This window comes from Vicia villosa, linkage group LG7 (genome assembly GCF_029867415.1).
Source record: "Vicia villosa cultivar HV-30 ecotype Madison, WI linkage group LG7, Vvil1.0, whole genome shotgun sequence".
NCBI lineage: Eukaryota > Viridiplantae > Streptophyta > Magnoliopsida > Fabales > Fabaceae > Vicia > Vicia villosa.
In genome coordinates, this window is record NC_081186.1 from 8,620,677 (window position 1) to 8,648,208 (window position 27,532).

At 39.7% G+C, this 27,532-nt stretch overlaps 2 protein-coding genes across 2 annotated transcripts; both read left to right on the plus strand.

The window, feature by feature from the left end:
- Positions 1-23,453: 23,453 nt before the first annotated feature.
- Positions 23,454-24,521, plus strand: LOC131618635 (uncharacterized). Its single transcript, XM_058889813.1, has one exon. The coding sequence runs from the start codon at positions 23,454-23,456 to the stop codon at positions 24,519-24,521; it is 1,068 nt and encodes a 355-aa protein (XP_058745796.1).
- Positions 24,522-25,795: 1,274 nt separating this feature from the next.
- On the plus strand, positions 25,796-27,184 carry LOC131618636 (uncharacterized). The gene has a single exon (XM_058889814.1). The coding sequence runs from the start codon at positions 25,796-25,798 to the stop codon at positions 27,182-27,184; it is 1,389 nt and encodes a 462-aa protein (XP_058745797.1).
- The last annotated feature ends 348 nt before the right edge of the window (positions 27,185-27,532 follow it).

Below are 27,532 nucleotides of genomic sequence, written 5' to 3' on the forward strand. Positions count from 1 at the left end.
GTCAACATCAAAATACACACGCAATTTCATTCCCATATGTCAATTACCAATGAAATACTAACAACTCTATTTACAACGTCGTATCACTCATGTAAGGACATCAAGATAGCCAACATAATCAACTTCTTAATATTATGGAGTATTATTCCTCATTTACGGTACCCAAGAACAACATCACGACAACGGAAACAAAATTATAATCACATCAATCTAGTAGTATAACTCAACTAATAACCACACAACTCACCATTAACCAACAACCACAATAATATCCTTATAAAATTAACAAACATCTATTAGTAAACATAGTGTTCTGGTACAACATTCCTATATCAATAATCCACCAAATCAAATATGTAGATCAAGACATACCATTTCCATAGGCTCCTGAGATTCTTAATCCTTCACTTTTAAAGAATCCTACGCGCATAGCAATTGTGCCACATCACGCTTCAGCTGCGCAACTCTGATTATCCAACTTAACTCACTGTTCGATACGTCTTACTCTTTCATATTCACTTCTTCATAAGTTTATACAACATGGTGAGCGATTATCCTCACGGTTTAATATCCATCATTTACCTACTATTAAAATAACAAGAAACCTCATCCTATCTATATGATTTCGTCTACTACCAACAAGAGATTAAGGATGATCAAGTGCTCAATTTTCCAATAGATAGTCGGCAACCATATTTAAGCATAAACCGTCGTTACTACATAGTATCGTCCTTTCCGAGTTTGCACTCAACTCATTAACAATGTTATAATCCAATAATTTCACTTTGAGTTTTACAACTCTCACAACTTTCTTCTCCTTCGATCTCATCGATAAGATACTAACGTCTAAACATATTACCCAGACTGCTTTGTACTTACTTAGCATTACACAATTGTTAATTGTTAATTATTAATATACTCGTACATCACCATTCGTCTTGTCCCAACCAAAGTCCCTATCTTCGTGTAGAAACCTGCCCTAAAAATTAAAATTTAGAGTCGCCACCTATTCTACCAGGGCGATTAGGAAACCCTACGCAGTTAAGAGATCGAGGTAAGATATTATATTCAGGTCGAGGGAAGGTGTTAGGCACCCACAACCCTTTCCTAAGGTTTTGAGTTAAGGTAACAGTTTTATGGCTAGAATTATTAAGATTTAATAGCTAAGGAAGTGAATAGGGCGAAAAGTGAGATTTGAACGAATTGAGGTTTTAGGGAAGGGAACTCGCCTTGTTACCAAGTGCCTACGTACCTCCTTATGGAGGATCAAAGTCAACGTAGTTCGGGGACAGGGTTGTACGCCTTAGAATTAGTATGAATGTGTTGAAGGCTTTTTGAATTGCCTTATCGTAGTTTTGAAAGACGCAGTATTGAAGAGATGAATTTTGAGTGTTTTAAATGGCGTACAACCCTGGTTTTAATTTGCACTATTAATCGCAATGATCATTAGATTAATAAAAGCATTGTAATTATTCTAATCGATCGATTCAATTATCACCGTTAGCAAATTGATGTGTTTTAATTATTTTAATTATTTAATTTTTATCGTTATCCCTCATAATCAATAGCTTTGATTAAAAATAATAACAAATTTTTAAAGGGAAATATGCTAATCATCGTAACCAATAAGATGGTTAAAACCTTTTAGCAAAATAAAATGTGTTTGAATTTAATTAATTAATTAATTATTAACCATCGCGACTGATTAATTCGGTCGAAACGAATAATAAATAAAATCCTAACACTTTGGCCTAAAACTCGGTTGGGTAATCCTAATCCTAATGTTTTGGCCAATGGCCGTGGGATTGGGCAAACCCTAATGCTTTGACAAACCTCTCTAGGGTTTTTGTGATCTTTATAACTAAAATTTATTAAAATAAATTGAATCGAATGATTGAAATAATCGGGAAATATTATAATCCTAAATCCTAATCATTAGCCGAATCCTAATTTCATTATTCTAATTTTTTAATTAATTAAATCTAAGCATAATTAATTAAACTTAATCTAAATAATTAAATAAAAGGAACCTGGGTCCCAATCCTGTGTGGCACTTCTTGGGGGTGCACCAAGGCGTGTGTCTTCTGGATCTTTGGATCTAGATTGCTGAATATCTTGTGGTTGATGTAAGAGGGAGCACCGTGAGCCACGCATGGGAGACGCACCAGATTCATGTTCAAATAAGTGAAAAAAATAGAACTTCAATCCTGGGGATCAAACCCAGGTAACTTCGCTTCGCACCAACAACCTTTTGCCAATTACACTAGTTTTCTATGTTGTTAGTAAAACAAGACACAAAAAATAAATATTAAAACAAATGCCATTGGTGAAAAATCAAGTAAACCAGCACGTGGGCCCTAGCTTCTTGCGTTATCCAATGAGCATGAGTGAGAGAGAGAGTTGAAGTCTTGACCAACCAGCAGGAACTCGCCACACAGGCAGAGAGAACTGGGAGACTGACTGGCCAATGAGGGCCATACGCGTGTGGTCCAAGAATCAGAATACTATTCATCTTCTTCAACATGGTTACCTGCGGATTTATTTATGAAATCTGCTGCGGATTTACCTGCGAAAAAACCTTCGAAACCTAAAACCTGCAAAAAGGACTATTAACAGAAACAAACCCAACCCAGATCCATGTAAAATTATCTCCTGAATCCGTTGGTGAGGTCCGTTTGTCCTAAAAAAGTATGTAAATATGAAACCAAAGCCCAAGTCATGTCACGCCCTAGAAATGGCACATCACGCTATGGGCCTCAAACCTTCCATGTAACATGTCCAATCTATCTTATTACATGTCAGGAACTCAAAGGAATCGTTAGCTCGGATCAAAATACGATTAAACATCAAAAACAAAGATCAAAGGCGCATGCACATGAAGAAAGAAAAGCATGTGTTTGGGACTGTTTTAATTACCTCCCACGATCAATACTTACTCCTTTGTACCTTATGAAGAGAATGGATTGAATTGAAACCTTTGAAATTGGCTGCAATGGGGAATACAAATTCTTCACCTTTCCTTCATTTTTTGTGTTTTGTAACCCTAGCCTCTCTCCTTATTTTTCGTCCCCCTTTGGGGTTGCCCATATTTTATGTATATATATGAATCATTTAGGTTAAAATATGAGAGTTCGAATCAAGCTTTGAATGAGAAAATATTATTTGATTTTCTTGAACCAAAAGTTTCTATTTTTGAACTTAATCTATTTCATACACTTTTCAATTCTTTCTTGGCCCTTGGATCAAGCTACGATCTGATTAAATCAAAGGAAAAAATTAGAACATAAATCATATAGTTATTCCATGATTTTATTTGATTTTTATTTGAAATTAAATGATTAAAATCTCATATAAAATAATATTGCAAAAAAAATAATACTTGGCCAATGAACTCTTTATGGGCCTTAAATCACGTGGATAAGTTAAACACTAAGGCCCATTTGAGAAATAATCAAGATTGCTCAATGTTGGCTTCATGTACTTTCTCCAAAATTGGTCAACTTCAATAATTCACAGCTCTCTCAATTTTTATTGTATGAGAGAGTTCTAGGACTTTTTGGAAAGCTCAAAGAGTCCTTTAAACACTCCTTTTGTTTTCATCTCCATTGAAGCTTCCATTCTCAAATTATGAGCTTTGACCCAAAAGGTGTTTTTGTTGACTTTTTTTGGAGGACCTATAATCTTTTGCACCATATCTCTCAAATGAAGAATTTCCGGCCTTGGCTTGTGAGAGACAAAGTTATAGAGAATCCAATTTCCTTCAGAATAGGCTTTGGTTGGGAAATTTTTGATACTCCACGTGAATGTTATGGCCTGTCAAAGTTGAGTTGACTTTCTCCTATAAAAAACCCTAATTTGAACCTTTTGACTTTGTTCATTTCTGAGATTTTATTAATGGATCATGATCAACCTTTGATCAAATGATGGATACGACCTTAAATACTTGATGTTTACCAAAAGTCAGGAGTTTCGACTGTACTTTTACCATAGTTGACTTTTAGGTCAAACTAGTCGATTGTAGATCATCTGAGCCATTGAGTGAGCAGTCCTTGGAATAGAAGCTTGATAATTGACGTAGATGTTCCTTGAGACATACGAGGTACCTGGAGATCCATTTGAAGCCTTAGAGATTCAAACTCCTTTGATAGAATGCTAACCCTAGTTTGGAGACCCTCGATTAGGAGAATGTTGTTTGAATAAATCCTTGAACCTTGAGTCATTGAAGATGAAATGAGGAGGGCAAATTTTGGGGTATGACACTTCGCAAAAGACCTCAACAACATTCCTAAATCGTAGTTTTTCTATAATTCCCATAACATCTTCCATAAGGTAGAATATAATTTCACCTCTTCATTGGCTCAAACGAATACATCAATCTGATACTCGGAACTCAAGATACAAATTTTCCAGAGCTTGATAAACTGATTTAGTTCTTCTTGCATGGCAATTATACAGTCTGCATCTTCTAGAGCTTGATAAACAGAAGTTGGCTCGATCAGAGAAACAAGACCTAATTGACATTCTACATTGTTCTTAAGGAATGCTCTTGTTCTGATAGGATCTTCTTTCTTTCCAAAAATAACAACTTCTGAGTGAGCAGAGTTGAGGCTAGAAGATCTTCTGACTGTTTGCTCTTTAGAAATTCTGAGATTCTCTAAAGAAGCAGCAACTTGATCTTCTGATCCTTTGCTTCTGGGTTCTTCAACTTCTGATACTTTGCTTTTTGGTTCTTCAGTTTCTGAAATTGAGATATTTATATCTGCAAAATTCTGAAACTGTTTTGGCTTTTCAAGACCAAGCTTATCATCAAATCTGATATTGATTGATTCTTCAACAATCAATGTTTCATTATTGTATACTTTATAGCCTTTAGAGCGTTCAGAATATCCAAGAGGAAACACTTCTATGCCTTAGAATCAAACTTACTCAGATGATCTTTAGTATTCAAAATAAAACACACACATCCAAAAGGATGAAAATATGAAATGTTGAGCTTTCTGTTATTCCACAATTCATAAGGAGTCTTATTAAGAATAGGTCTAATAGAGATTCTATTCTGAATATAACATGCAGTGTTTATTGCTTCTGCCTAGAAATGCTTAGCCATATTGGTTTCATTGATCATGGTTCTGGACATTTCTTGTAGAGTCCTATTCTTTCGCTATACAACTCCATTTTGCTGTGGAGTTTTAGGGCAAGAGAAATCATGGGCTATACCATTTTCTTTGAAGTAAACCTCAAAGAATCTGTTCTTAAATTCACCACCATGATCACTTTTGACCTTTATGATTTTACACTCTTTCTCAGATTGGATCTGAGTGCATAATTCAAAGAACACTGAATGAGACTCATCCTTGTGTTTCAAGAACTTTACCCATGTCCAGTGACTATAATCATCTACGATGACTAATCCATATTTCTTCCCTCTAACAGATGTTGTTTTGACTGGGCCAAACAGATCAATGTGCAGAAGTTCTAGCGGCCTAGAGAAAGAGACAACATTCTTAGACTTGAATGCAGGATTGGAAAACTTCCCTTTCTGACATGCTTCGCAATGAGCATCTAATTTGTATTTCAGATTAGGGAGTCCTCTGACCAGATTTAGTTTGTTAATATGAGAAATCTTTCTCAAACTTGCATGGCCTAATCTTCTGTGCCAGACGCATTGCTCTTCGCTAACAGACATAAGACAAGTTACCTTCTGATTCTTAAGATCCTGAAGATCGATCTTGTCAATGTTGTTCTTTCTCTTGCCTGTAAATAGGTTTGAGCCATCCTTCTAACTTACAGCCTTACAAGACTTTTGATCAAAGATTATGTCATAACCATTGTCACTTAATTGACTTATGGACAATAAGTTATGAGCTAATCCATCTACCAGAAGAACATTAGTTATAGAAGGAGAGTTACCAGTACTTATGGTTCCTGAGCCAATTATCTTGCCCTTCTGATCTTCTCCAAACTTAACTTCTCCAACAGATTTAAGCACCAGGTCTTGGAACATAGACCTTCTTCCCGTCATGTGCTGCGAGCACCCAGAATCCAGGTACCATGGCATGTTTTGCTTTGTCTTCTTTGCTGCCAAGGATATCTGCAATAGAAACTATCTTCTCCTTAGGTACCTACATTTTCTTCGGTCCTTTCTTGTTAGTTCTCCTCAAGTTCTGATTGAACTTGGTATTAGCATTATAATAAACAGGAGGTACATCATGATATTCCTTAGGTTGAGCTACATGATATTTCCTAGGTTGTGTCACATGCTTCTTAGTGTGTGTAACGTGAAAGCTTTTAGCATGTGAGGTGAGCTTAATATCATGGGAGTGGCCATACTTGAACTGATCATACAATGGCTTGTATGTGATTTTCATATCATCTACAGGTTCAAGTTTGTATGGGGTATCACCCTCATAGCCTATGCCAACTCTCTTGTTTCCACTAACAACATATATCATAGAGGCAAGTTGACTTCTTCCAATACCTCTAGATAAGAACTTCTTAAAGCTCAAGTCATATTCTTTAAGAATATGGTTCAGACTAGGAATAGACTTTTCTGAGTCAGAAGGAGATCCAACATCTTTGGATGATTTTAAAACTTTTTCCTTCAGTTCAGAATTTTCTACTTCCAGCTTCTTAGTTTCAGATTCAAATAGCTTTTTCAGCTTTTTGTATTTGATACTAAGATGAGCCTTGAGTTCCAGAAGTTCTGTTAAACTGGAAACTAACTCTTCTTTAGATAGATCATAAAATACCTCTTCAGAATCTGAGTCCGATGTAGATTCTGATCGATCATCAACTGTGGCCATCAGCGTAATGTTTGCCTGCTCGCCTTCAAAGTCTGATTCTGATTCTGATGAATCTGAATCATCCTAAGTTGCCATAAGACCTTTCTTCTTATGAAACTTCTTTTTGGGCTTCTCCTTCTGAAGATTTGGACACTAACTCTTGTAATGTCCTGGCTCATTGCACTCAAAGCATGTGACCTTATTCTTATCATATCTTCTGCTTCCAGAAGATTCTCCTTTTTCAAGCCTCTTAGAACTTTTGAAGTTCTTGAACTTCCTATGCTTGCTTATCCAGAGTTGGTTTACCCTTTTGGAGATCATGGACAGTTCATCTTCTTCTTCTGATTCTGATTCTTCAGAATCTTCTTCTTCAGCCTGAAATGCATTAGTACATTTTTTATAGTTAGATTTTAACGCAATAGACTTACCTTTCTTCTGAGGATCATTAGCATCCAGCTCTATTTCATGACTCCTCAGAGCACTGATCAACTCTTCAAGAGAGACTTCATTCAGGTTCTTGGCAATTTTGAATGCAGTCACCATAGGACCTCATCTTCTTTGCAAGATTCTGATGATCTTCTTGACGTGATCAGCCTTTGTGTATCCCTTGTCAAGAACTCTTAATCCAGCAGTTAGAGTTTGAAATCTTGAGAACATTGTTTCAATGTTTTCATCATCCTCCATCTTGAAGGCTTCATATTTATGGATTAAAGCAAGAGCTTTAGTCTCCTTGACTTGGGAATTTCCTTCATGAGTCATTTTCAATGATTAATATATGTCATGGGCAGTTTCCTTATTAGATATCTTCTCATATTCAGCGTGAGAGATAGTGTTAGAACAAGATTTGTTCTGATCAATATTCTTAGTTTTGATGATAACAAGGATATGAATTTTGTGTGAGATAATGTGGTACTCTAATACATTGCAAGGTTCAGAAGCTTTGTCTCAAAAGGTTCAGCATGCAACATCAGAACATGGTCTGGCAAGACATCAGAAGATGGTCAAGGCAGAATCAGAACATGGGTCTATGGAAGCATCAGAAGAACTTGAGATCAGAAGCAGAAGCACTGAAGTTCTCATGGTATCACGCTCAGAAGCACTTCAAGGTCAGAAGACAAGAAGATGCTATGCACCAAGCTGTTTGACTCTGATGATATTCAAATATTATATTCAAACATCAGATCAGAAGAAAGTACAAGTGGCAGGCTACGCTGACTGACAAAAGGAACGTTGGAAGCTATTAAAGGCAACGTCAGTAGACACAGCGTGAACAAGGCTCGAGGTAGTTGACAAAAGCGTGAAACATTAAATGCAATGCTGTACGGAACACGCAAAGCATTAAATGCATCCAACGGTCATCTTCTCAAACGCCTATAAGTATGAAGTTCTCATGAGAAGCAAGGTTGACGATTTGCATACAATTAACTTGCTGAAACGCTGATCAAATCAAAGCTCAAAAACTTCATCTTCATCAAAGCTCACTACATTGCTGTTGTAATATATTAGTGAGATTAAGCTTAAATGTTAAGAGAAATATCACAGTTGTGATTATAGCTTTTCAGAAGCATTTGTAATACTCTTAATTGATTACATTAAGTTGTAAGGAACTAGAGTGATCGTGTTGATCAGAATACTCTAGGAAGTCTTAGAGGTTATCTAAGCAGTTGTAACTAGAGTGATCGTGTTGATCAGGAAACTCTAGAAAGTCTTAGAGGGTATCTAAGCAGTTATTCCTAGAGTGATCAGGTTGTGATCAGAAGACTCTAGAAGACTTAGTTGCGGACTAAGTGGAAAACCATTGTAATCCGTGCGATTAGTGGATTAAATCCTCAGGTGAGGTAAATCACTCCGTGGGGGTGGACTGGAGTAGTTTAGTTAACAACGAACCAGGATAAAAATAATTGTGCAATTTATTTTTATCGCTCAAGTTTTTTAAGACTACACTTATTCAAACCCCCCCTTTCTAAGTGTTTTTCTATCCTTCAATTGGCATCAGAGCGCCGGTTCTAAGGTGCAAGCACTTAACCGTGTTTAGAAAAGATTCAGGAAGAGAAAAACGCTTCAGTAAAAGATGGCTGGTGAAATTCCAACAAATCCACCTGCATCTACATCTGGCTCTGTTGAGCAATACAACGGTAACAATGGTTATACTAGACCACCAGTATTTGATGGTGAAAACTTTGAATACTGGAAAGATAAACTGGAAAGTTACTTTCTTGGTCTGGATGCTGATCTATGGGATCTTCTGATGGATGGTTACAAACATCCAGTAAATGCTAGTGGCGTAAAGCTTACAAGGCAAGAAATGGATGATGATCAAAAGAAGCTTTTCAAGAATCATCATAAATGTAGGACTGTTTTGCTGAATGCTATCTCTCATGCTGAGTATGAGAAGATATCTAACAGGGAAACTGCCTATGATATATATGAGTCATTGAAAATGACCCATGAGGGAAATGCTCAAGTCAAAGAGACAAAAGCTCTTGCTCTAATCCAGAAGTATGAAGCCTTCAAGATGGAGGATGATGAAGACATTGAAAAGGTGTTTTCAAGATTTCAAACTCTGACTGCTGGATTGAGGGTTCTGGATAAAGGCTACACCAAGGCTGACCATGTAAAGAAGATTATCAGAAGCTTACCCAGAAGATGGGGTCCAATGGTGACTACATTCAAGATTGCCAAGAATCTGAATGAAGTTTCTTTGGAAGAGCTTATCAGTGCCTTGAGGAGTCATGAGATTGAACTTGATGCAAATGAGCCTCAAAAGAAAGGTAAGTCTATTGCATTAAAATCAAATATCAAAAAATGCACTAACGCTTTTCAGGCTAGAGAAGAAGATCCTGAAGAATCAGAATCTGAAGAAGAAGATGAACTGTCCATGATCTCCAGAAGGGTAAACCAACTCTGGAAGAGCAAGCAAAGGAAGTTCAGAGGCTTCAGAAGTTCAAAGAGATTTGAACGTGGAGAATCTTCTGATGACAGAAGATTTGACAAGAAGAAGGTCATGTGCTATGAATGCAATGAGCCTGGACACTATAAGAATGAATGTCCAAAACTTCAGAAGGAAAATCCCAAGAAGAAGTTTCATAAGAAGAAAAGTCTTATGGCAACCTGGGATGAGTCAGAAGATGAATCAGACTCGGAAGATGAGCAGGCTAACTGTGCGCTGATGGCGACAGAAGATGACGGATCAGAATCTACATCAGAATCAGATTCTGAAGAGGTATTTTTTGAACTATCTAGAAAAGAGTTAGTTTCCAGTTTAACAGAACTTCTGGAACTCAAAGCTCATCTTAGTATCAAATACAAAAAGCTGAAGAAGCAATTTGAATTTGAAACTAAGAAGCTGGAATTGGAAAATTCTGAACTGAAGGAAAAAATTTTAAATCTATCCAAAAATAGTGGATCTCCTTCTGAAACAGAAAAAGTCATTCCTAGCATGAATCATATTCTGAAAGAATATGACTTGAGCTTCAGAAAATTTCTATCTAGAAGCATAGGCAGAAGTCAACTTGCTTCTATGATATATGCTGTGTCTGGAAACAATAGAGCTGGCATTGGTTATGAGGGTGAAATCCCATACAAGCTTGAATCTGTGGATGATATGAAAATATAATACAAGCCTCTGTATAACCAATTTAAATTTGGCCACTCCCATGATATTAAGCTCACTTCACATGCTCAGAAGTTTAACACTGTTCACACCAAGAAGCATGTGACACAACCTAAGAAATATCATGGAACTCAGAATAAGAAGTATTGTCATACCCCAAAATTTGCCCATACATTTTTTTCCCATTTCAATTCAAATCAAGATGCAAAGCTCCAAGACACACTCTCCTATACAAAGCTCTAAAACTAGGGTTTGGCTCATTCAAAGGAAAATCAGTGAATCAATGGCTCCAAGACATCTCATATGGCTCAATATATCTCACATTACCTCTATGACAAGTATCAAGGCCTATCTCAAGGTTCTGGTCACTCAAATGTAAATTTGCATGGGAAGAAATTCCGTAGGAGATGGGCTTACAGATGCCACCCAAGGTAAATACCCCCTTCTTCTTCTTCTTTTTTTTTTTTTTTACTGTGAAGCAGATGCTCTCTCTTTTTTTTTGAAGGAGCTACGCATTTTGGTCGTAGCATGGCCTGAAAAGGCAACCTTGATTTTATGCAATGTTTATGATGCATGTATTGTATGATGCAGTGAGCTTCTCAAAATAAATGAGAGCGATGTATGTATATGCATTATGTATGAATGAGGTATGTTAGTTGAATGATGCATGATTGTCAGTTGAAGTATGTTAGTAACTTGGAAAAAGAAAAATAAACCTTTGTTTGTTATTGATGATGTTTTGGAGAAGATCACTGCCGAGGGACTAACGTGATAAACCCAGTTGAGGAATTGTTTGAAAAACCTTGTGTGCCTGAAAAAGCTCCTAGAAAGGATGGAATACGTCTTAAAGAATACTGCCTGGAAAGGCTCCTAAAAAGGATGGAATATGTCTTAAAGAAGAATGCATGGAAAGGTTCCTGCACCAATAGGATTACTTGTCATAGTTCTGACAAGCTCGCCTGCACCATTTGGATTATTTGCCCTGGTTCGGACAAATTTCACCCGCACCATTCGGATTATTTGCCCTGGCTCGGACAAATTTCACCTGCACCATTTGGATCATTTGCCCTGGTTCGGACAAATTTCACCTGCACCGTTTGGATCATTTGCCCTGGTACGGACAAATTTCACCTGCACCATTTGGATTATTTGCCCTGGTTCGGACAAATTTCACCTGCACCATTTGGATCATTTGCCCTGGTTCGGACAAATTTCACCTACACCATTAGGATCACTTGCCCTGGTTCGGACGAGTTCACCTGCACCATTTGGATCATTTGCCCTGGTTCGGACAAATTTCACCTGCACCATTAGGATCACTTGCCCTGGTTCGGACGAATTCACCTGCACCATTTGGATCATTTGCCCTGGTTCGGACAAATTTCACCTGCACCATTAGGATCACTTACCCTGGTTTGGACGAGTTCACCTGTATGAAAAAGATTCACCTGTTTGTAGACTCACGATCCGAGGGTCGGAGAAAATACACCTGTCACAACACGAGGGTTGGAAACTCACGACATGTGGGTCGGAAAATACACCTGTCACAACACGAGGGTTGAGAACTCACGACACGAGGGTCAGAAAATACACCTGTCATAACACGAGGGTTGAGAACTCACGACACGAGGGTCAGAAAATACACCTATCACAACACGAGGTTTGAGAACTCACGACACGAGGGTCGGAAAATACACCTGTCATAACACGAGGGTTGGAAACTGGGCTTTTGGTAATATGTGAATGTAATAGATGATATGCATATGCTAGTGCGTACGTATGTATGCTGATGCAATCCCGAGATTTTATCTCCTTAATCCCATTGAACTTGTTTAATCCATGTTTGCCCCTACATACGGCTGTGCTTATGCCGGCTTGGTAATGTTTATGTATACGGGTAATGCTTATGTATATGTTGATTGATGAGTGGAACGAAGTAATGTCTTCTATAAGACTACCTGAAAAGGTTTCTGGAGTGGATGTGAATGTTTGTCTTTAAAGAAGACTATCTGAAAAGATTTTTTTAGGATAGAAATTTGTCTTAAAGAAGACCACCTGGAAAGGCTGGAAGATGTCTAAAAAGACTACCTAAAAAGGTTCTTAGCAAGGAATGAGGAATGTCTTTAAAGACGGCTACCTGAAAAGGCTGAAAGATGTCTTTAACAAGGACTACCTAAAAAGGTTCTTAGCAAGGAATGAGGAATGTCTTTAGAGACTACTACCTGAAGAGGCTGAAAGATGTCTTTAAGAAGGACTACCTAAAAAGGTTCTTAGCAAGGAATGATTAATGTCTTAGAAAAGACCACCCAGAAAGGTTCGTAGAATGTCTTAAAGAAGACCACCTGAAGAGGTTCCTGAAAAGGTTCGTATAAAAGAATGTCTTGAAAAATACTACCTGAAGAGGTTCCTTGAAAGGATGACAATTCGCCTTGAATAAGACTGCTTGAGGAGGCTCCTAGAAAGGGTCGTGAGATTTGTCTTAAGGAAGACTACCTGAAAAGGCTGAAAGATGTCTTACAAAGATTACCTAGAGAGGTTCTTAGAAAGGACGACGATTGTCCTAAAAAGATTCTTGGAAAAAGAATATCTTATAGAAGACTACCTAAAAAGGTGTAGTGTGATGTATCAACCAATGTATGCAATGCATGATTCATATGTATTTGCATGATGCTCCGATGGTAGGTTGTTGATAACCAAAGCGTATATAGCTCGCTGAAGTTGCAGGTTTGTTTGATAAAGTGGGGTGTGATGCTAGCGCGATTCCCCGATACCTGTTTTTGAAGATCGTAGTTAGGAGAAAGATTTTTTCGATGTTATAAAGCATGAGAACGCCTTATGCTATGCGCCTTGCCCCAATTTGGGCTTTTGAATTACTCCACGCCTTTAGCCTTTTGAGGTTCTCCATGTCTTTCACCTTTTGCAATTCGCACCTTTAACCTTTTCGAGGTTCTCCACACCTTTAACCTTTGTGGTTCTCCACACCTTATGGATTTGATATCCCATGCCCCAACGTTTAGTGGAAAAAAAGTGCCTATGATCTCCAAGCTATGAAGGAAGTGCCCCGAGAAATGACCTTGTTGTATGGTTTGACGTTCAAATTGAAGGGTATGCTTTTGATCTCCAGGATATGAAGGTTATCCATAGTATTCTATCCTTTTGAATTCTTCCCATGTTTGACATGCCCCTGTTTGTTATTGCTTCGAGGTGTGACCCAAGTCGATTGATCCTTAGGAAGAATGTCCCTTGTGAATAGGATCCTTAATTGCATGCCCCTGTGATCCTTGAAATTTTGCCCCTGTTAAGGGGAACCCCCTAGATGTGATTCCCCCCATTCCAGAGTCTTTATTAGAAAGATCGCCTTTGATTAAACCAATTTCGAGATCTCCTCGATGCTAAGTGTATACTCGTAGGTGATGTTGTACCCTTTGAGAAGTGACTCCAATGCGACGCGTATGCCAGTTTTAAAATCGAAGTCCGTTATGAATTAGGACTGGATGATTAGAAATGAATGCTTGAAGAAGCGTAGTGGTTAGAAATAGTTTTAACAAACCTGGGAGTCAGTATAACAAAATCCTGCTTATTATGCTTTCGTGGTTAACCTTGCCTCAATTAGGACTTTTGAATGTTGTAACTTGGCCTGGTTCATGTTTTAAGAAACAATGGATATGAGGCTAAAAAATTTATTCATCCCACCCCTTTCTCCTTGATGTTCTCCAGATCCTAAAAATTCGCTTAATCCAATGAATGTGCTTTGTTTGCAAGAGAATCGTTTCAATTTCGATGTTGAGCAGAAGCCTTAGTAGAGATCCTATCATTGATGAAAAAAATGTTGTAAAGATCCAAGCATAGATGAGAAGCTTCGATGATTTAGCAGTCACAAGTATATCCTTTGTATTTGCCTTTGTTTTGCTTTTATCCCTTATTTTTGCATGAATCAATTCCTTTGAATTTGATCCATCGGGATGCCCTAATTTTTGCCTAAGTCATTTTGTTTTCTTTTATGAAATTCTCCATTTTGACTTAGCGGGCGTTTTTCTTTTAAAAGCTCCTTTTGAGATTTGATCCTTGGATATTGAATGTTGTGACCGCCATGTTGACTTTGATTTTCAAGCTTCGACTTTGATACGTCTTCGATCTTGCATGATGTATTGAGGAGGAAGATGTTGTGAATGTTATCTCCATTGTTTCCTCAATCTTGGATGCATGCGAGGAAGAAGATATGATTGAACCTTTGCTTTGCTGGATCCTTGCGCTTGAACCTTTGCTTCACTGATTGATTCTCCTTACAACCAAAATACACCATTGAATTAATCGAAATCTACCCTGCCCCTGGTTAAAATCAAGGTTTAATTGAAAAAGTAGAAACAAACTCCAACTCCTGGCTCAAGGGGGTAACGAGGGATTAACATCCTTATATCTCCACTGTTTGGGGATTGAAACAATGCCTGTACATCCTCGGCTCGGTCTTACCTTGAAAGCATATGTTTAGCTAGACTTAGTTATTTGTATTCGTCATTCTCCCTCAAGTTTGTTAATAACCCTAAATTTGAAACTGATAGAATAGAAGCATGCGAGTGAATCGATTCCAAAACCTATGTAGTCATCCCATTAGATTTTCTAATCCGAAGGTACCACTTTTATCTTGAGTAACACTTAGCGATCGTAGGGATTGAAATTCTGAGCGTGGCAAAACCTATTGATCCTAGGGGTAATCTCCTTTGTAAATCCATTGACCTTGTTTCACTCCTTAGTTTATGGACTTGTAAAAGTGAAGGGTAACCTCGAGTTCTCCTTGGACATGTCGAACCTGTCGGGAATAAATTTGGCTAGCGGTGGGTTTTCGTCGTATCGGAACTTCATGAGTTTCCTTTGACTTAACCTCTTTTGCTTTTCCAAAGGATAGTATCACACCATTTGTAACCTTCAAAATTTGTAGATTGATAGAGAGAACCTATGACCCTTTTTCCCCTTGTTGTGGAGTTAACACACGCCGCCTTCTCTCCATCGTAGTTATGCATCTTTGTTTAGGATTTTGCCCCAATTGGACTAATCCTTGCCCCCAGGTTATCGTAGAGCATCCTTATAAGTTGGATATGATCTAAGACGAACCCCTTTATGACTAGATACCCCTTGAGTGTATCTATGAGGGAACTTCTTTGGTGAACTAATCCTTGCTCGATGATAACCTCTGTTGTATTTGCAATCCTGTTAAGACAAGGCGTGGACATGCGGCTGGCATGGTTAAAGACATCCTTTTTCTCCTTGTGTGACCAAGTTTGTTCTCGATGATTTATCCTCCTTTCTCCATAGTCTATGATCCTCTGGATTTTATTCGGGAGTTTCGGGAAATCGGCTAGCACCTGAGTGTGGATGCGGGTGAAGATGCAAATGTAAATGTATGAATGCATGAAAATGCAAATGCATGGGTATGCGAGAGACTCCTTGTATGCAATGCAGACGTACGACGTATAATCCTAGGGATAGCCTTAGAGGCGACATTAGACCCTCGTGAAATCCTTGTAAGACAGATGTTATGACACGCCAATGGAAATCCCTTAAATTAGGGAGTATGCAGAAGGTAGCGGCTGGTGACCGTTCAAGACAGTCACCAAGTCTCACGGTCATCGAGAGGCCATTAGACGTGTACCCATGACGTTGTCCCTCGTGGAAAGGTTCTCTATGCGGAATAAAACCTATATAAGGACGACATCGGATGAAGTGAAATCCCTACAGGCTAGGGATGAAAGATGTATATGGGAATCCAAACCCTACAAGTTAGAGGATGCACGGAAACAAGCACAGAGTAACCGTTCAGGACAACCACTAGATCTCATAGCCATCGAGAGGCCAATCGAACGTATGCTAATGAAGTTGTCCTCCGTATGAGGGATGTGATTTTTTTTAGAAATGGAATCCCTACCGGCTAGGGGATACGTAGTTGTAAGCAGTGGGTGACCGTTCAAAATAGTCACCAAATCGCATGGCCATCGAGAGGCCAATTGACATATGCTAACAAAGATGCCCTTCGTATGAAGGATGCATTTTTAGAAATATAATCCCTACGGGCTAGGGAACGCGTAGATGTAAGCACATGGTGACTGTTCAAAATAGTCACTGGATCGCATGGCCATCGAGAGGCCAATCGACGTGCGTAAACGAAGATGTCCTTCGTGGGAAGGACATGGTCTTAGAAATATAGTCCCTGCAGGCCAGGGAACGCGTGGGTATACCTGCAAAAAATTAAAATGCAAGGCATTCGCATTATATAAATTGCACATATATAATAAGCACGTAAGCACATAAGCCCTAGGTTCATAGGTTCGACGTAACGGCTTAGGGTGCTACCATTCCCATTGGTATGTTCTAGAAGGTCTCATGGGATCGTTCGTAGCCGCCGAGACTTTTTGTCTCTTTGGATTTTAGAATAACTCATTTATCCACGAGGTTCGAGTTTTAGGGGTAGGTTCCTAGAGAGATCAGCCAAATACCAAGTCCAGCCCTCAACAAGGTCGAGCCTCGTATCAGACCTTTTCGGATATTCAACCCACTCTGAGTGGAATTATAATAAGACTCGTAGGCGATGTAATTCCCCTCTGGTCATTATTATAATTCCCACGCTTAGGCTTAACAGCAATTTATATACAACCCAAAATATTCAGTAAAATAACAAATATTCAAGTACACAGATATTTATTTAATTCACTGTAAATAATTGAAATTGCGGTAAATAATTAAAATTGCGAATAAATAAATAAATAAAAATTTAAATATTTATAAAAAAACCATAAACCCAAAAATGCCGAATAAGCCAAACCCTAAAAAATTTGCCAAAACCCTAAAAAATTCGGCAAAACCCTAAATGATTCGCCAAAACCTAAGCCCTGCCAAAACCTAAAGGAGTATAATAATTCACAATTGTTAGTTATCCCCAGCAGAGTCGCCAGCTGTAGCAACCTGCCCTAAAAATTAAGCTTTTAAAGTCGCCACCTATTCTGAAGAGCGAATAGGAAACCCTACGCAGTTAAGAGATCGGGGTAAGTTATTATAATCAGGTCGAGGGAAGATGTTAGGCACCCTCAACCCTTTCCTAAGGTTTGTTCTAAGGTAAAAGTTTTATGGCTAAAATTTAGAGGTTTAATAGCTAAGGAATTGAATAGGGGAAAAATTGAGATTTTAGGGAGGGGGACTCGCCTTGGTTATCCAAGTGCCTACGTATCTCCTTAGGGAGAATCAGAGTCAACGTAGTTCGGGCACAGGATTGTACGCCTTAGAATTTGATTTGAATGGTTTGAAGTTGTTTTGAGGCTTTTTGAATGGCCTATCGTAGTTTGCGATTTGAAAGGCATTTTGAGTTGCCTGATTAGAAAGGATGAAAATCCGTAGTGTCGTGGTTTAGTGTGTTTTAGGTTTTTGGGCGTACAACCCTGATTTGATTTGGCACTGTTAGATACGGTGATCAATAGATTTGATCATTATAGCTAACATATTAATAGGCATTGCTGGTTACTCAAATCGATGGATTGATCGTCGCGGGCAGCAAATTAAATGTATTTTAATTTTTATGTATTTTATCTTTCGTCTAATGCGACTAATAGATTTAGTCGGGTCGAGGAGAGAATTGATTGAGGATTAATGTTTTGCCAAGTGGCCAATGGGATCGGGTCAACCCTAATGCGTTGGTAGCCTTTCTAGGGTTTTTGTGATTTTTTAATATTAATTAAAAAATTAAATCCATTAAATCGAATAATCGACATAATCGAATAATCGAGAAAAATATTACATTCCTAACCCTAATCCTAGTTTTATTATACTAATCTAAATTTAAATAAACTAATTCATTTAAACCTATTTATCTAATGTTTAATCTAAATACATAATAAAACAAAATAAATAATAAAATGAATATATACAAAGAAACCTGGCAATACTCCAGTGTGGAGAGTCCTTGAGAATGCATGGTAAACCCTCAGCCCTGTGTACGTTAAATTTGAATAATAGAAGATCTTGTGGTGCAAAGCTGAGGCTGCATGATGAGTGCATGGGGCGGCGGCACGCTAGATCCTATGACAACTTAAATAAAGTAAAATATCAAAATAAGCTGAGGATGCCAGGGATCGAACCCCCATCCTCTTGGTGACATATCCCTTGACCTTACCAATTGGACTGCGCTGTCAATCTGTAAATGAATCAGTCTCTAAATAATAAAAGCAAAATAATAACTGATTGGTCAAATGAAAAGATTGAATTCACCGTGGACCCCCTTGAGTGTTGCGCTAGCCAATGAAAGAAAGAGAGAGATTATCCGTTTGTTGACTGGCTATTAGTTATGCGCCACGCATGCCACTGAAGAGTCAAAAGTTCAGACTTTGGAATTGATCCAATACCGTGCTGCCACGCTGCCAAACCCTTAAAACCGCACACAGTCGCCGGCGCCGGACTGGCTCTTCTTCTCCAGCGAGCCTTTGATTGAAAAACCTACGAAGATTGACCAAAACACACAAGCAAATAACCCAGATCCACTAATTGGGACCTTGTGAATCTAATGGAACGATTGGTTTTCCCTGAAAAGGCCTGCAACTATGGTTTCGAGGCTTCTTCAACAACTTGCCCTAACAATGGCAAGTTATGCTACAGCTCGGATAAGCTTCATGCGATTGTTATAATCTATGCTATGGGCTCTCACGAACACACTAGGAAGGTTAGTTGGGACAGAAATACGTTGGAATTTAAAACACGAAGATTTACCTTATAAGGTGGTCGGAGCTCGTAGTGTGCGCGTTTCAGAGGTGATATCCCATGGTTCTGGACTTGCACGTGTTTAATGATACCCCAGGAACACTCTCCTCCCACTGAAACGGATTCAAGAAGGCTCTAAATACCAACTCGGGAATCCTACTTTGCATGAGAAATTCAAATGATAAACCCTAGTCCTTTGGCTGCTTCCCCTCCCCTTTTCGTTCCCCCATCGGCATGTGTGTGTTTTGATATATATATATGGGCCTCTTAGGTCAACAAAAAGGGTAAGGATCATAGGTTTTTATTTTGAAGAACATTTTGCACCCATTCTTTCTACTTTTGGATCCACCTCTTATTTCATGCACCTTTTTTTCAAATGTTATTGGCCATGATCATATTTAGATTTGTCTTGAATTAATAATAAAAAAGAATGATCATTATACAATTTTCTTAGGATTTTATTTGATTTTTATTTGAAATTAAATGAATAAAAATCAAATAAAAATAAAATAATATTATAAGAATAATCATATGGGACCAATGGACCTCTCTTGGGCTTATTACTATGTGGACAATTCAAAATTATAGGCCCACTACTAAAAGATTGGATTTTGTTCACTTAGGATTTCAAGCAAATCTCCAATTTTTTTCACATGGACATGATCTAGGACTTTCTGGAAAGCTCAAAGAGTCCTCTAAATGACCTCTTTAGTTTCATCTCAATTGAAGCTTTCATGCTCAAGTTATCAGCTTTGACCCGAAAGGTGTTTTTATTGACCTTTTAAAAGGACCTGTAATGTTTTTGTCCATATCTCCTAAATGGTGCCTTTCTTGATCTCGAGCCCAACATAAAAGTTGTAGAGGATGAAATTTCCTCGAGAATAGGCTTTGGTTGGAGAATTTTTGACAAACCATGCGAGAGTTATGACCGGTCAAAGTTGAGTTGACTTTTAGTTAAAAAAACCCTGATTTGAACTTTTGATTAGAAGATAGTGACTTGAGTTCAACCATTGAACCTTGAACCCTTGAAGATGAAATAAGACGGGCAAATTTTGGAGTATGACAGGATTGATGCTTAATTGTGTTTGTTTGATGCTCATAATGCTGTACAAATTGAGGCAAATTCGTGCTTGGTTACATCTCTTATTGGATGCATGATTGAAGTGCTTTTAAATGTTGATTTTGCTGATTTTTCACTTCTGGTGCTGATGTAACCGGTTACCTGATTGATGTAACTAGTTACATGATTTGTTTTTGGTCATTTTTCGTCACTGTCAGTGATGTAACCGGTTACCTGATTCATGTAACCGGTTACATGCCCCCTTTTTCTCAAAAAAACAGCCACTGCCAGTGATGTAACCGGTTACCTGATTCATGTAACCGGTTACATGACCCTGTTTCCAAAAAAAATAGCCACTGCCAGTGATGTAACCGGTTAACTGATTCATGTAACCGGTTACATGCTTTTTTTCAACTTCATTTTGTTGTATCTCTCGCATCGTTGAGTTTTTATGCATGTGAATTGTGTTTTTCGAGTATAACGATGTTTCTGGAGCCATTGGTGATGTTCAAATTTGGTTTCGGTCGATATTTTGTCGGTTTTCTTTGCTTTTCCCTTATTGTTCGTTTATCATTCAAATAACGCAATTCCGATTGCGATATGTTGTTATCTCTAACTTGTGTGCTAGTGTGCAAGGCTTTTTGGATGGTCACCGATAGACGCCTATTACTCGAGTGTTTCGCTTCATTTGCGGGACCTGATCCATTCACTCGTGTCGTGTTCTCATCTTGGAGACATGTTCCTATTACTTTATATCTGCTTGTTTGGTTTGCTTGTTCCTCTTGCAGGTGTATTGTGATTGTGCTCGACGCGCATGTCGACCTTTGTGTGCTTTCATGGCTAATCGGTGTGCTGACTATTTTCTTTTTCTTTGCTAGCTCGCTCGCGGGATCCTAGTTTACTCGCTCTCTTCGCTTTAGTTTACGGATCATCATCCGTTTGGTATTGATTCCGTTTCATTTTATTTCTCTCGCACTTTATCGCTTTCTCGCATCATCCTTTAACATGAGAAGTAGGACCTAGACATGCATCTGGCCAAGTCCTCGAAAGAGGATCTGCTTTTGTTGGTGTGTTTACATTTGTGCTTTGCGGCACGGAGTCACGGTGTAAAAAGTCCTATATGGCACTCCGTTAAGTCCTCATGGAAGGCATGCGGAAAGGGTTAGCAATCAACCCCCGCCTAGTCTCATCGAGTCTGTTCAGTATGCGCACGCTATGCGTTGCTCGCTTCTGAACCTGCCCAAGATATTGTTATCGAGTATGCCAGGAAAAGGGTTCATGCAGCCGAACCCCCGCCTTTCTTATAGCTCGCGTTGCTCGACGTTGATGCTCGGTGTACGCACGCACCGTTTTCCTTTACGATCCGTGATGGCTTGGTTGCTGAGAGGGAATCACTCCTCTTGTCTATGGCCTGATCATTTTCGCGAGGTCTAATGCTTGGTTGACTTGGGTTGAGTTGCTCCCCTTGGCTATGGCGGGACCGCTTTTCTACCACTCGGCCAGTACCGTTGGTTTGTTTGCTTTACGAGCGGATGCTCGTTTGTATGCTCATTGTGTGCTTTCCCTTTTCCCTCGTAGGTTGATAGCTTAGCTTAGACTTGTACCCTTTGTATGATAACATTAGGTAGCAAGCTTTCCCCCTTAGCTTAGGTCTTCCTCATGCATTCTTTAAAACACAAACCACACTCTTTGATTTTCTTTTCTTAAGAGCTTGTTATTTCCGCTCCATTCCCAAGCGTAAGCCTCCAAAGGTCGAGCAGCGGAGTGTGAATGTAACTTGTTCACCTAAAAAACATAAAACAAACAGAAACTAGTTAGCCGAGCTACGGTAGCTCTGATTCTGCAAAACAGATACGTAGGCAGCAGGGTAGGGCCCGTGCGAGCACAATCTTTTCTTTTTCCTACATTCTGCATTCATTTTAGTCCAAATTAGCGTAGATTTGTTACACACCCATAGTTTTAGACACAAGCGTGGATACCATCGAGTACGATGGGTGCGTGGGGTGCTAATACCTTCCCCTCGCGTAACCGACTCCCTTACCCTTTTTCTCAGGTCGTGAGACCGTTGTTTTGTTTTGTGGTTTGCTGGCATTCCCTTCCTTTTCAGGATAAATATGTTAGTGGTGACTCTGTTAATTTTCGCGGTAGTGACAGCTGGCGACTCTGCTGGGGACGTCTCGACCTGTTGCTGGTCCGGACTCAGCAAGTCGATCCTAGCGCTTGTGTTTATCCTTGGGTGTTTTTTTTCTTTGCATATTTGCCTGTTTGCATTGCATTCTATGTGCGCTTTTACTTTTCTGCATTATATTCTGGACTGGATGGATCTCTGTTTGTTGGGTGGGTGTTTCAAGAGGTAAAAGGCCCAATACCCAGGCTATGTGTGAACCATAGGAACCCTAGGATAGAGTGGGAGCATGGTTTGTCTCGAGGTGTACGTATCGGGATGGATTATGTGACCACGAGCAGAGTAGTGGTTTCAAACGGAGGTATTATCGTCACCCGCTTCCGCGCTGTAATGATGCTTACCTTCGGGCGGACCGTATACTGCGTTTCATGACCTTACCTTGGCCTAGATTTTACCCGTGAGTGGGGCGGGAATCAATGATCATTTAACAGGTACATTGTTGGTGACCGCTGTTCTCGTTCTTGGGTTACCGCTGTTCTTGTTCGTGGGTTACCGCTGTTCTTGTTCGTGGGTTACCGCTGTTCTCGTTCGAGTGTACTATTGGTTCTTGTTCGTGGGGTACTATGGTTCTTGTTCGAGTGGTAATCTATGTTCTATTCCAGTGTGTTATTGACTATGGGCTTTGGTTCCGTGGATTGATATTCCGTGTTCCATTTGGTATACCATTTGGGGCCGAACCTTTGGCGTTGTATTATGTGTGTTACCGGCAGTCCAGAATGCCTGGTGGGCGGCAACAAGCCCCACCACTTTGCATCATAGCATATTTATTTCCAAAAGAAACGCAAAAAAATGATATGTATAATAAGCATTTGCATGTCATGTTTTTCCGGGACATTTAGGAGTTCACTCGAGCTAAAGATGGACACTCCCATTGATACTGTCAAGGAAGCAAAGAGACATACGCACACCTACAGCTTTTTCCGAGAGCCATTGACCGCATTAGAGGGTTTGAGTTCGTTAATGACCGCTTTCTGCCTGAAGAGTTTCACGAATAATTAAGGGAATATTTTGACTTTGTTGGAAACCGTGGTTGAGACACCTGCTTTGCAAACTTTGATGCAATTCTATGATCCTAAAATGAGGTGTTTCACGTTCCAGGATTACCAGTTGGCTCCGACATTGGAAGAGTATTCTATCATTCTTAATCTCAAGGTAAAAGACGAAGTGCCATTCATCGACGTTCCAAAGGAAGTGAATTTCAAGTTGATCGCTGCTGCTCTTTATTTGAGCATAAAAGAAGTATCTGATAATTGGAAGTCGAATGGAGGTGTCTCGGGGTTCTCCTTGAAGTTCTTGGTGAGAAAAGCTAAAGAGGAATTTGAGAAAAAGAATTGGAATGCGTATAATGCATTGCTCGCTGTGGCCATTTATGGGATTGTGATGTTCCCGAATGTTCCCAATTTTGTAGACTCGGCCGCGGTACACATCTTCATGGGAAGGAATCCTATTCCCACATTGTTGGCCGATACTTATTATGTCGTTCATTCCCGATATGAGAAGAGTGGTGGTGCCATCACTTGTTGCCTTCAGTTGTTGTTCATCTGGTTTCTTTCTTTGTTTCCCAGCAAAGGACACTTCGTGAAGACAATACATACACTCAAGTGGACACACAGGATTATGTCACTTACTTCTTACGATATTCAGTGGCAAAGGTACCGAATTAATGTTTCCGAGGTGATTGTTGGGTGTGGGGAGTTCGACAATGTTCCCTTGATTGGTACTAGAGGTTGCATCAATTACAATCCCGTGTCATCCTTGCGTCAATTGGGGTATACTTTAAAGGACAAACCGACGGATCATTTGGTAGCGGAGACGGTCTATTTTGAGAAGGGGTCGGATCCAGAAAAATTGAAGAGGATAATTGTGGCTTGGAAGAAAATCTGTAAGCATTATGGAGCCTGTCTAGGGAAGAAAGAATCGCTTGCTCTGACACCGTATGTTAAATGGATGGAAAGGCGGGTCGGAGACTTGTTGTTGCCATATGACAGGGTTGCACCACTTCAAAAGCAACCTCCTTTGATTCTATCTGAATTTGTGCCAACAGAACTTTACAAGGATGCTTTGGTTACCAACTACAGGTTGCACGAAAGGGAACAAGAGACCAACTTAAATTCTTTGAAGAAAGAGATGCAAAGTTTATGTTAATGCGTCAACTCAAGCAAGTCGAAGGCGCAATTTCAAGCCAGGCAAGTGTCCAGAGGTATCCCTATGAGTTGTTAAAAGAAGATTGTCTACAATTACAGAGATCTGAGAGTAGTCTCAAGAGGCAGAAGCGGGATTCAGATAAACAGCTAGCGGAAGAGAAAGCTAAGACCGCTCGGCTTGAAGAAGAACTAAGAAGACTCTGAGCCCAACAGAGAGGAGATGGAGGAGCTCATTCTGTCGTTAGACGGTCCTAGTGCTGCTGTGGAGTGAATTTGTTTGACTCATAGTCAATTCACTGTTTATTTTTCATGTTTGTCGCCCATATCCAGGATTGTTGGATGGGGTCGTATTTTGGTATTCTGGATTCTTTTGTATGCCTTATGAGCACTTTGTGACGCGGTTATGTGCTTTGTTGTACGAACTCAGATTCTCAGTTATGTTTGAATGAAATATGCTCAGTTTGCCGAATTATTCTTGTGTGTGGATGCTGTTCAAATACATTATGTATCAGGGTTGCTATGTCCTATCTGAAAGTGGGATGAACTCTTGGATACCTGAAAATTGACAAACATTTCATGCATATCATTCATATATCATACATGTCATATATTTGCAGGTTTTTGCAGGGCTTATATCTTATGTCTCGCTGTTTTGTTACCAAAAGGAGTTCTAAGATAGCTAATCACCCATATCCGACTAGGAGCAATCAGAGAAGACAGATGGAACAGATTCAGGAACAAATGGCTGAGATGAGAGCTCAATTGACAGAGCAGATGAATGCGCAGATGGCGCAGTTTATGGAAGCATTGACTAATGTGACCAAGGGGCAGGATGACTTGCGAGTTCTCGTCGAGAACTCCAGAAGGGTTGAGAAAGGAGGACATCCGGGGCTGTTTGACGATGTGTCTGGCAGGATTGACGATCACCATGATCCGAATGAGTTTGATCACGTGGGAGGGCACTATAATCCTTTCAATCAGTATCACGGGTTCCCACCTCCACCTCCATCTCGTCTGTTGGGAAGGAGAGATAATCAGAACCGTGGTAATTTGGATTTCAATGTTGAGAACTTTGATCAGGTATCGAGGCATAGTGCTGATGGTGCACATGAGGAAGCCGAGAGGTATCATCTGATTGAAGAACGTCTCAGAGCTGTTGAAGGCAAAGGGGTGTTAGGCATGGATATCAATGACTTGGGGTTGGTTCCTGGTGTGAGGATCCCACCGAAATTCAAAGTTCCATCTTTTGACAAATACAATGGGGCGGCCTGCCCTATGACTCATGTCAAGGCTTATTATCGTAAGATGTCGCTATACTCTGAGGATGAGGGTTTTCTGATGCATTTCTTCCAGGATAGCTTGGCTGGAGCTTCCTTGGAATGGTATGTTCAACTTGAGCGCACTCATATCCATTCTTGGAGAGATCTTGTGGAGACTTTCATTAAGCACTATCAGTACAATGTTGATATGGCGCTCGATAGGACTCAGTTGCAGAGTTTGGTTCAAGGGTCTAAAGAATCTTTCAAAGAGTACGCTCAGAAATGGCGCGAGTTAGCTGCGAGAGTTCAGCCACCTATGACTGAGCGCGAGATGATAGATATGTTCACCAGTACTTTGTCTGGACACTATTACTTGGCTTGTAGTGCTTCAGCCAACTTTTCTGAGATGGTGAGATATGGCGAACATGTTGAGATGGGTCTAAAGATGGGGAAAATTCAGTTGGGGGCTTCTTCTAATACTTCTAGTGGTAAGAAACAAGCTGAGGGTTATGCCCGAAGGAAGGAAGGAAATGCGGATGCCATATATGGAAGAAGGGGTTCAGGGAGAAACAATTCACAGGTTAATGCTGTCATGATCCCAGTACCGGAGCAACAACAACAACATCAACATGGACACCGTTCCAATAATGATCACTATCCTCCCAGGACTAGGCCTCACAGAAAGATTGATCTGATTCCTATGACCTATGCTCAAGGGCTACAATATTTGCTCAAGATTGAGAAGATTACTTTGAGAGATGCTCTGAATGCTCCGGACACACAATCTCCGAATTACAATGTAAACGCACGATGTGCTTTCCACTCAGGTGTCGCTGGCCATGATACAGAAAGGTGCATTGCGTTGAAGAATAAAGTCCATGACTTGTTGGATCAAAAGATTATTCAATTCACTCCTACACCCAATGTTGTCAATAATCCGATGCCTGCTCACGGAGGTTCAGGTGTGAATGCCATTGAGAGTGAAGAGATAAGTGTTGTATCTGACGTGGGCTGTTTGACCTTCCCTCTTGTGTCTGTGAAGCAACATCTGGTCAATAGTGGCATCTTCCCGGGCTGTGGTGTTGATTGTGAGAATTGCAAGAGTCAACCCGAAGGCTGTGCTGATTTGAAAAGTATGGTACAAAAGCTGATTGATGAGGGTCCTCTTCAATTTTACCAAAGGTTGAGAGATGCGAAGAGTAAGGATGGTGAAGTGTATGTGATCTCAATTCCTTATGAGCCGGTTGCTCCAATATGTATCCAAGTGCCTATTCAGATACTTGTCACTATCCCGTATGAGGAACAACCAACGGCGTTGATGATTACCGTGCCAGGGCCTATTCCGTATGAGAGTGAAAAGGCCGTCCCTTGGCATTATGGTAAAGGTTTTATGGCTAAAATTTAGAGGTTTAATAGCTAAGGAATTGAATAGGGGAAAATTGAGATTTTAGGGAGGGGGACTCGCCTTGGTTATCCAAGTGCCTACGTATCTCCTTAGGGAGAATCAGAGTCAACGTAGTTCGGGCACAGGATTGTACGCCTTAGAATTTGATTTGAATGGTTTGAAGTTGTTTTGAGGCTTTTTGAATGGCCTATCGTAGTTTGCGATTTGAAAGGCATTTTGAGTTGCCAGATTAGAAAGGATGAAAATCCGTAGTGTCGTGGTTTAGTGTGTTTTAGGTTTTTGGGCGTACAACCCTGATTTGATTTGGCACTGTTAGATGCGGTGATCAATAGATTTGATCAGTATAAT

Coding starts and splice junctions, on each gene's coding strand:
- LOC131618635 (XM_058889813.1), top strand. CDS start 23,454: ATGAGGTGTTTCACGTTCCAGGATTACCAGTTGGCTCCGACATTGGAA.
- LOC131618636 (XM_058889814.1), top strand. CDS start 25,796: ATGACTCATGTCAAGGCTTATTATCGTAAGATGTCGCTATACTCTGAG.